Below are 10,647 nucleotides of genomic sequence, written 5' to 3'. Positions count from 1 at the left end.
AATTAGTTGTAAATTAAATTATACAATCAGTTTTGATTTTAATCCTGTTTCTATACTTTACTTACACTTTTTTAATGATCGCAAAGGATTCAAGGACTTGGATTTATTAAATTTCTATTATGTATTTAAATTTTTTTAACCACAAGCAATTAAGAAACTTAGATTCATTAAAATAAAATATAAATGACTTTTTATATGCTGTAACAAATCCACAAGTGACCAATGCATTGTTTTTCTGCAGCTCATAGTTGTATTTTATTAAGTTTAGTTACATTTCATCTGACGGCATCTATCTACAAAATATAACTTGTGCAAAACTACATAGATGGTCATTTAATGCTCCTATGTAACTATTTACAAACACGTCCATGATACTGCATGCAAGATTATCAATAGCTGCAAGATACTAATGAATGCTTTAAAAGTCCATCATAAACACGAGCTGAAGTCTGAATCATACTGTGATGCTTACCTGTTTTTTTCCCCCATATATATGTAGCTATATATATACATATATATATATATAATATATTCAAAAAGGCTTTAAAATATAACAATTTTATCTCAAAATGCACCTTCAGAACACAGCTTAATGTTGTCCAGACAAAACCTGGAAAAGTATAATGAAAACTATTGAAACAGAACAAGCATGTGGTGACTAGGCATGGGCCAGTTAGTAGTATCATCAAAAAGAAAAAAACAAAAAAAACACAACATACCAAAGAAAGTATCACATTTAAGTTTTTTCCCAGCTGTAATGGCGGTTCGGCACTTCTTTAACTTCCTGCTGCACACTGCCTATCTGCTGACTTCTACACTTTTTTTCTGACACAACGAAAAAAAAAAACAATGTACCTTTTAAGAAATATTATAAAAATTTGGAAACTTTTGTAAAAAAAAAAAGTTTTAAGACAAATACTGATATAAACAATCATTATAAATAAATCATAGTTTACCTCTACTAGTTGGTAGAGGCCCTGATTCTGCTGTCAAGTGAACCGGGGTTTTAAAAAAGTTAGTTTCGAAAACCCTTTAACACACAGTGCCAGAAAAAGTACTGATCAGGCAAAAGGGAGCCTCCCCTCCCCGACCTATTGCTGTAAGCTTAAAGAAAGACAACAGTGGCTCAGGGGTGGAAGTCCGTCCCGTACCCGGTGGGTTGACGCCCTGTCCGTCTCAGTCGTCGAGTCCTTCTGCAGCACATTTCACCTGGCGTGGCTGCCGACAGTGGTGCCATCATTGTGTGAAAAATGGATTCTAGCGTAAAGCGCTTCGGAGCCCTCAGACTTGATAAAGTGCTATACAAACGTAGGCCTGTCACCACCTAAAGAAAAGTCCTTAACGTCTTCCTCGTTTATAACAAAGAAACTTGCATGTTGGAAAATATTTTTGGTTACAAAAAAAAACATGGATTGTCATGGTGTGGAAACTAAATAAAAAGTGCTATTTGTTGTTCTTAAGGTGAAACTTCAGCTGACAGCTTTTTTAACTAAAAGCAATTGAACTAGGTTTCATATGTCTCCTTTAAATTTTCATGTTATTACTGTGAAACTTGGTAATTTTCACTGAAGCTCATCATGAAACGAGTGTCTCATTCCGGCCCATGCCTAGTGGCGACCGAATGCCCTGAATAGAAGTGCCACCATTCTGGTTCAATGTGATTTTCTCGTTTTCCATAACTTTGTTTCCTTTCAGTGAGGGAGCAGAAAATCCAAAAAAGCACAAGCATACATTAGAAGGTACTTACAACAGCTGCAAAACTACAATTTATGGAAACAAGTGCAGATCACAAGTACTTTATGATGATGTAGTCAGTCAGGAAAACCGAGTCAGGATTGAATCTTTAAGAGCATCACCGAACTTTGCAGAGAAACATGCGAACTGAGCATCAGAGACTATAGTAAGCCTGTTTTTTTCCCCCTCTTGGAAAAGTTTGTAAAGTGAATTCTTCACTTTGTTGTTTAAATATTTTCTGACCACAGATTTATGCACACGTTTTTGTGGTACCGAGGGTAATGTAAAGGCCACCCTATTAACTTGAGTCTACTTCAACAAACTGCTCCAGTCCTTTCTGTAAAACAGACCTAAGTACACAATGGCTTACGGATATGGAGTGAGATGAAAAACAGGGTATATAACTAGTAATTTTTTACAGAAATACTGCAAGTAAAAAGAGCATCACATTTTCAAACATTGACAGTTTTTTTTTCTTTTTTCTAAAAATACATTCTCAGCGCCGTCTCCTGCGCCTGTGCTCGAGAGCTCTCCCTCGCCGCGGCCGGTGCAGGTTTCCGCTCGTGTCTGCGGCGGGTTCCGGGGGAAAAGTGCCGTGTATTTCTGGGGATGACGGTGCCGATGCTACCGCCGGCTGATTATTAGAGTGCTGGGTTACCTGCGGCTGCTGTTGTAGGTGCATTTGATGCTGCTGCTGCGTCTGCTGCAGATGCTGTTGCTCTATGTGCTGTAGCTGCTGTGGCTGTAAGTGCTGCTGCTGCTGCTGAGGCGTTTGTGAGGGGTGCGCTTGTTGTCCACGATGCTGCTGGGGCTGCGGTTGCTGCTGGGCTTCCAGCACTCCCAGAAGCCTTTGCAAGAGGACATTGTTTTGCTGCAGACTGACTGCTAGAGCCTCTTGTGAAGCGACGAGGGTTCTCATGTCCTGTCTGAAGCTTTCCCCGAACTCCCGCAGGCTCTTCTCCACCCGATTTCCCAGCTGAATCGCAGCCTCCCCTAAGCCTCGGAGCTCATCTTCGAGCCACGAGCTGCGGGGCGGGGCTTCGAGGGGACCCTGCTGCGTCCCAAGTGACGGCTGGGGGCTGCTGGGCTGGGGGCTGCCGTTCAAGAAAGGAGCGCTGTAGAGAGGAGAAGGCGGCAGCCATCGTTCCGACGTAGGTGGGGGTCCGATTCCCAGACCCAGACCCAATCCCAGTTTGTCATCTATGCTGTTTTCCACCGCCTCACACTCAGGCTCCCCCATGTCTCGCTCACGCTCAGAAATGTCCTCCTCTTTCTCCAAAGCATCCCTGTCTGATCCGTCCACCCCTACACCTGCGTGATGGGACCAGAAGTTACTGCAAATACAGCTGCACAAAAAAAAAAATAAAAAATCTGTTGTTACCTGGGTCAGAGTCAGGGAAGCAGGGGAAAATAGGTTTTGGTCTGCTGCTTTGCTTCTGCCTCTGCTGCTGGAGCCTCGGACTCGGCTGTGAGGAGCGCCCGAGCATCGACGCCCCCCTGCTGGACGGCAGGTAGCAGCTGCGGTGGCGGGCGTCCGCCAGCCTGCCTCCGTTGCGCCGCTTCAGGTCGTCCCAGCGCTTCTTAACTTCTCGAAGCGTGCGTGGCACTCGGGACACGGCGTTGACCCTCTCCAGGATCCCCGCCCATATGCGCTCCCTCTCTCTCCGCCGGAGTCTCCCGGCGGGACCGAAGAGTTCGCCCTCGCACCGGGTGACTTCTGACACCAGGACCTCCAGCTCCGCCCCGCTGAAACGACTCTTCCTTTTACCCGCTCCGCCGGCAGCCAGCGCCGCCGACATGGCTCTGTCTGTGGAGAAAAGCCATATTTTTATTACACTGAATTTAAAAAAAAAAACTTCCTCTTTTTTAAATTGTCAGACATCAATTAGAAAAAACAAAAAATTACCTAAAAAAAAGTTTATTCTGATTTTTGTCAAACAAAACATGTTTAATTGTGTTTTAATAATCATGGATAATAAGATAGCACATTTTACTTAAGTGATCAATTTGCATACACAAACATCTAGTGTGACATTCATTAATATATATTTTTGTTTCAACATTTTTTATCTCCATTTAAACCTATAACCAACATAAATGATATGATCTTGAACATTGGTCCACTAGGTATAGGCGCACTATTTTGTAACATTTATGAATGAAAGAGCTATTTACCACATATTTTCACTACATAGATTGTATCTAGTCACAAAACCACAAAACCTTACTCCTTGAAACATATATTAAAATACAGACATATGTCTGTCATAGCATAGAGAATTAATAAAAATAACAAAAAAATACTAAAAGGCCAGCTCTTATATATATGAAATTTTCCATTAATTTGTCCTATTCCATGCACTGCAGCATTCTTCCAACATGAACATGGATTGCTGAGTTATGTAAAAAAAAAAAAGAAGTAAATAAATAAAATATCTTCTGCATTAAGTAAACTCAAAGAACATTATAAGAACGTAGGAGCAAAGTGAAATGTGGTCATAATAATTTTAATTGAATAATTTTCTGCTGATTATATTGTTTCTGTTATAATTCGGAGTCACATTTGAAAATACAAGCCTTGTAATTGACACAAAAGATTTGTAGGCATGTACTTTTGTGTAATATTTTACAAACTGACAAACTGTCTTTTTGATTTTAAAGATAAACTTAACTGCATTTCAGAACAGCGTATTAAGAATGGAGAAAGAAGATTAACTTACTAGTAGCAACAAATCTTATAATAGCCTTACATGCCTGACATTAATTTCAGTTACAGTTTTCAAATCCATGGAACGTTTAATTTTACAACTGCAAACTTAAATATCGCCTTATTTACAACATTTTCGGTGTGCTTGAATTTAATCATCCTATTCTACCAACCGTCTTCTAGAAACACCTAATTTATAAAAAGTCCACCTTAGAGTAATTTAATCTCAGCATAAATTGTTTTTTTTAGAACATCAGCGGCTTAATTAGAGAAACATCCAGACTTTCCTCTGTTAAACTGCAAACCTACAAACCTCTAATTTTGCTCAACCACATGAAAACACATCCCCACAGTGAACCATGATGGTGGCAGCATCATGTTGTGGGAAAAGCTTTTCTTCAGTAGGAATAGGGAAGCTGTTCAGAGTTGATAGCTGACTTGCATAGAAACAAACAAACAAACAAACAAACAAACAAACAAACAAACAGCCGTCACTTTTACAAACTTACTTTGCTCAATGGTCAAAAGGTCATCTGATGACATGCCGGGTGCCATAATGTTGGGATGCACCACTACCACGTTGAAGGGAAGTCCTCCAGGTAAGGCGCTGGTCTGGTCACAGCTGTTCTCCGAGTCTTCATCCTCCCTGGGGAAGCCGTTCTCTGAGGCTGCCCCTCCAAAGGCTCCCTCCGGGGACTCCACTTTGATGTGCATGGGAGGTGATTGCTCGTACAGCAGCCCCCCCTCCTCGTAGTACTCAGTCATGGATCAGACCTGGTTTAGAGCAGAACTGACTGGCGGGCCAATTCTGGTACTGGCAGCCCCCTCCCCATTAACTGCAGCTCAAAGTTTCATGTAAAGCTTGCATTTTAACATGGCTACTGTTGCACAGACACTCTGAAGTGATTTCTTTTTTTTGTTGTTGTTGTTTGTTTGTTTCCTTTTCGGAAATATAAAATGTAACTATTTTTAAATACTGTTTTAAACAGTATCCCTTAAAAAACTCTAAGTCATACTTGAAGAATGGCAATTAAAACAACCATGTTCTCTGATTGTACATTTATAGACACTTTACTGTCTATTTGTGGCACCTTCAGTGCATTTCAGCCATTCTCAGCTGCACTGTTGTGTTATTACTCCCACATTGAGGGTGCATAAGGTGCAGGTTGAGGGCTACATGAACCCCTCCATCTGTCTGACACACAGCAGCATCCTCCAGGTGGAGGCTCTCCTCCTAGATCTGAAACACAAAACAAAACACTGCTAACAGCTGGGCTGCACAGTCATGATGCCGCTGCTTGCCATTTTAAAACGCCATTTCCCCTGCTCTGTGTCGCATCGCTGCGCATTTTTTTCTGCACAACATCCGCAATGGTTGCGCATTCCGCATACATTAAGAGCTGGTGTTGAAATGGAGCTAGCCGTTAGCCTGAGCTGCGGGTCACAGCAGCAGCTTCCTGAGCGTTGTCAGCGTCAAGCTGGGCAGAAGCGGTTAATGGGGAGATAATACGGTGAGTCCTACCTGAAGACGAGCCCACATGGGAGGCGAGACCAAACAACAACAATGAAAAAGCTCCTGTTAGCAGCCGATACACAGACCCGGAGACAGTCGCTTAATGTTTACGTCATTGGTGGGCGGCGTTCAGGAACAGTCGGCGTGAGACTTCAAGTTTTTTTTGTTTTTTTTTCTCCGACATGTCTAAAATTATGCCTTTTTGGAACATTTGCAGTGCTTTGGGAGAAAATACCAACACCTCTTCTGTATTTTCATATTTCATTATGTCAGGACCACAAACTGCAATGTATTTTCTGTGCTTTTATTTGACGGACCATCACAAAATAGAACATATTAACTGGAAGAATTTTTTTTTTTTTCCTATACAAAAATCTGCAAGGTGTGGCATGCGTTTATATTTATTTATGCAAGTCCAGTATATCCAGTTATCTTCAAAAGTCACGTAATTAGTTTTTCTTTGTGTAATTTAAATTCAATGAATACAGCTGTTCTCTGAATATCTCAAATATGTGTTAAAGAACAATAGTTTTAAGCAGAGTTAGATTACAAAACAGCTTTAGGAGTTTGAAGCTGGTCTAGTTTGATGGGAAGACGGATGGAGCTAAATACAAGGCAGTCTTGGGAGAAACAGGAAGATAACACTTAGCGTGTAGCCAGACTTACTACATAAAGTAATAAAGTTCCACACATATTCATGTTTAAAATGTCCAGATCTAATTTCAATTGAAAAAGCTGGCAAAAGATGTGCACAGCTTGCAGACATCCGCTAAAAGATGTCATAATTTCAACAAAATATGGGGACTGAATACAGAATGTCACACTTTTCAGATATGCAACACAAATATGCCCCACTTTGAGTAAGGCTTAAGACTGCAAAATGGGAAAATGGCAAAAAAAAAAAAATTAAGAGCTATAAAGACTGTCATATTTATATGTATGCTTATATTTATACAAAAAATTCAGAATAAAACAATTAAATTATCAGAACCACTAACTAGAACAAGTAGTTCAGTGTGATACCTAGAAATATTATGTTTTAACAGAAATAAGAGTTTTCCTCTCTTCTGCTCTTGACCAGCTTGAAAATGCAGATTTCCTACGTAAAGAAAGATTTTGTGACTGTTCTATGCTGCATCTGCATGTTAAAACTATTAACTTTAGTTTATATTATTAAATGGTGAAAAGCCAATTGAGGTGCCTGGAAATATGTCAGAATTCCCTAAATAACTATTCCGATGAAACAGCACAATTTTCACACGTCTTGTGAGTTGATTTCTTAGAAAAGAGAAAGTAAGTTCCTGCTCTGACCATCTGTGTTAAACATACAAAGATAAGGAATCTGTCCAAAGGCAATCTCTCAAAGTACACAAGCCTGTAGGTTTAAACGCTTTGGATTCTTACAAAATTTTTTAAATGACCAACAAACACAAAAATCTTGTATTTAATTAACAAAACCAACCATTTTAAGTCACTTATAGAAAAACACTGGATATTTTCACTTATTTGTGTATTTTGTGGCAAGAAGCACGTAAGTTGTGAACTTATCAAATGTATAGAATAAATAATATGATAGATTACTCAGACGAGCTTGAACATCAATTATTTAAGACTTTAAACAAATACAAAATGCGCATATTTTCTCCCTAAGATTGGATCTCCAAATGCTTAAGTTATATTTTGCAATATAAAAAGCTGCTAGATTTTGTCGTAAAAATAAAAGAAACAAGATGAACCATTTCCAAGATTTAACTGTATTATTCAGCTGCAAAATTAAGAAAACTGTTTGAGGTAGAAATGTGTTTATTACAAGTTGCAAGGTTGGGTTGACACTGAACTAATACTTTGTTTAAGCACCTTTTAGTTCAGTTTCAGCATTCAGTCTTATTGGAACAGACATCTGGTGATTTACACTCTTTAACTAAAGACAGTTTTGGAGAAGTTTGAAAGGCTCAAAATGATGTAGTTATACAGCTGTATCAGATGGAACCATAATATGTGTCAGACTGAATGAAACCATAAACATTTCCAAACAGTAGTTAGTTTTGACCCGAAACATTTACTGTCTACTAGAAACAAAGTATGAAAAGGGATTTTATTTTCCACACTGAAGAATTCATGTAAAGTAACAAAAGAATTGCTTTAACTGAGAAAAGCTGAAAAGTTTTGGAATGGAGTAAGGATGATTCATAAGTAAATTTAGCAGAATTTTCTAGGGGGGACGGGGGGGTGGTCACATGAAGAGAAGATGTGATAACAATCTGATAGATTAGAAAAAATTATACAAACCAGTGCGGTGGAAGTATTGCCCAAAAAAAAGTGGCATGGCATGGTTATAGTCAAAAACGACTAAAAACTGAAATAAAATCAAAAAGTACTTCACCAAACATTTTTGAATGGTATACATGTTTATGAAAAAACAAGTTGTTGCAGATTTATTTATCTATATTTTCCTTTAGTAGACTTGTTTGATTTTTTATTTGACTGGTGCAGAATGTCACTTCATGATGTAAAAACGTTTCAAGTGATTAACCATGGACTCATTTTTTTATGTGATAAAATCTGGAAAATATGAGAGGAATATATACACAACTAGGAGCCACTATAGGTCTTAATATACTTAATTTTAAGTGCACAGACATATTAAAGACTGTTAGACAAGTCAGCTTAAAAACAGGCGATATGAGGGATTCTGTGTTTGTTTTTTTTTTTATCTTCGACCAGGAGGCTTTTTCCCAGGTGAGATAATATTTAATCACTGAGCAAGTTAGATGGAAAAACCTTGAGAGAAGGGACTGATAAAGAGCGGCAAAGTCAGAGAGTTCCCCTCTATATAAACCCACTGCATCTGCTCCAGAAGTGTGTGGATTCATTAGGTGCAACCATGAAGTACTTCATTCTCTTGGCTCTTGTTGCTGCAGCTTGTAAGTTTCTGTCAAGGATTAATTTAATCTTGTATTATATTCATTTGAGGCTTTAAAAGTCTTACGCTTTGGTTTACAGATGCTGCTCCCCTGGAGGATGACAAGATCGTTGGTGGCTACGAGTGCAGGAAGAACTCTGTGCCCTACATCGCGTCTCTGAACGCTGGCTACCACTTCTGTGGAGGCTCCCTGATCACTAGCTCCTGGGTGGTGTCCGCCGCTCACTGCTATCAGTCGTAAGTCAATCATCTGCGGATGTAGCTTTAAAAGACACTCAAAATTACAACATTTCACAAAGTTTCAGGGTACGTGTGCAATCTTCCTTCTCTCTGCAGTCGCATCAACGTGCGTCTTGGCGAGCACAACATCGCTGTCAATGAGGGAACAGAGCAGTTCATCGACTCCTCAAAGGTCATCCGTCACCCCAGCTACAACAGCTACACCCTGGACAATGACATCATGCTGATCAAGCTGGGCTCCCCTGCTGGCCTGAACAGCTACGTGTCCACCGTGTCCCTGCCCTCCAGCTGTGTCGGCGCCGGCACTAGCTGTCTGATCTCTGGATGGGGAAACACCCTCAGCTCTGGATGTCAGTGCCACATCATTTATATACAATGCATCGCAGTTTAGAATGGATATTTATATTTATTTATGATGCTTTAGCCAACTACCCTGATACTCTGAGGTGCGTGGATGCCCCCGTCTTGAGCGACACCAGCTGCAGGAACTCCTACCCTGGAGAGATCACCTCCAACATGATCTGCGTCGGATTCCTGGAGGGAGGCAAGGACTCCTGCCAGGTAGAACACGAACAAAAAACAGCATTTGGTAAAACAGGTACATCTTCAGAGGACTTTAACTCATGCCTTCTCTGTGTTTCAGGGTGACTCTGGTGGCCCCGTGGTCTGCAATGGTCAGCTTCAGGGCATTGTGTCCTGGGGTTATGGCTGCGCCCAGGCGAACAGGCCCGGTGTCTACACCAAGGTCTGCAACTACAACAGCTGGATCCAAAACACCATGGCCTCCAACTAGATGGAGAATAAAGTCATTGAGATCTGTCGTGACGCTGAACAATCTCACAATATGACAAATAAATGGTGAAAATAATGTTCTTGTTTGTTTTATTTCTCTGGGTAAAAAATTTCCTTTTCTAAATCAGCACAAAATAAAATAGAAAATAGAAAGCTGTTATTATAAAAACAGCTTGCACATCATGCCAACATTACCATCACGTATGGCCAAAGATAATAAAAAACCACACTTCAATTTAAACCGAATCTGAGTAACATACAACAACTCCAACATAATCTGAGCCGGATTCCTAGAAGGAGGTAAGGACCCCTACCTCGTCTTCTCTCCTCTGTGTATCATTGTCTCCGGTGGCCCCAGGGCAGAGTGACCTGGTGTTACAGCTGTGCCATGAGAAAAAGGTCCGGTGGTCATGGCAACGTGTGCAACTACAACACCTGGACTTGCAACATCATGTTCTTAGACTGAGTAAAAAAAAAAAAAAGTCAGCGATGGATCTGAAGAAACCTTCAATATGACAAACAATAAATAGCTTCAATTCACATCTCTACCTTTGCTTGCTTCACAACATCCACTGTTGAGAAAGCTTACCAGTTATAAGAACTTCTCTAAATTAGTAAAATGTAAAAATAAATATACTTTCTAAAACCATAAAATATTCATCTATAATTGACTAAACTGACTACTGATTATTTCCACTGGTAAATGACAAAGATCATCGTGCCATTTATTAAAGGCAC

General features: G+C 40.0%; 2 protein-coding genes across 5 annotated transcripts; one reads left to right on the top strand and one right to left on the bottom strand.

Annotated features, from left to right (window-relative positions):
• Window positions 1-227: 227 nt before the first annotated feature.
• LOC103478466 (myb-related transcription factor, partner of profilin) lies at window positions 228-6,086 on the bottom strand. Of its 4 annotated transcripts, none has more exons than XM_008432352.2 (4): window positions 5,964-6,086; window positions 4,951-5,681; window positions 3,116-3,541; window positions 228-3,045 (listed from the first exon to the last, which is right to left on the bottom strand). In XM_008432352.2, the coding sequence occupies exons 2-4, from the start codon at window positions 5,204-5,206 to the stop codon at window positions 2,231-2,233; spliced, it is 1,497 nt and encodes a 498-aa protein (XP_008430574.1). In that variant the 5' UTR covers window positions 5,207-5,681; window positions 5,964-6,086; the 3' UTR covers window positions 228-2,230. The 4 variants fall into 4 exon arrangements, with proteins under 4 accessions (XP_008430574.1, XP_008430575.1, XP_017164887.1 ...); XM_008432353.2 differs by having other exon boundaries at window positions 228-3,039; XM_017309398.1 differs by having other exon boundaries at window positions 4,951-6,086.
• Window positions 6,087-8,743: 2,657 nt separating this feature from the next.
• Window positions 8,744-9,985, top strand: LOC103478467 (trypsin-3-like). Its single transcript, XM_008432354.1, has 5 exons — window positions 8,744-8,878; window positions 8,958-9,114; window positions 9,214-9,467; window positions 9,542-9,678; window positions 9,761-9,985. The coding sequence occupies exons 1-5, from the start codon at window positions 8,839-8,841 to the stop codon at window positions 9,908-9,910; spliced, it is 738 nt and encodes a 245-aa protein (XP_008430576.1). The 5' UTR covers window positions 8,744-8,838; the 3' UTR covers window positions 9,911-9,985.
• Window positions 9,986-10,647: the final 662 nt, after the last annotated feature.

This window comes from Poecilia reticulata, linkage group LG16 (assembly GCF_000633615.1).
Source record: "Poecilia reticulata strain Guanapo linkage group LG16, Guppy_female_1.0+MT, whole genome shotgun sequence".
Lineage (NCBI taxonomy): Eukaryota > Metazoa > Chordata > Actinopteri > Cyprinodontiformes > Poeciliidae > Poecilia > Poecilia reticulata.
This window is presented reverse-complemented; position numbering and strand designations above follow the sequence as displayed.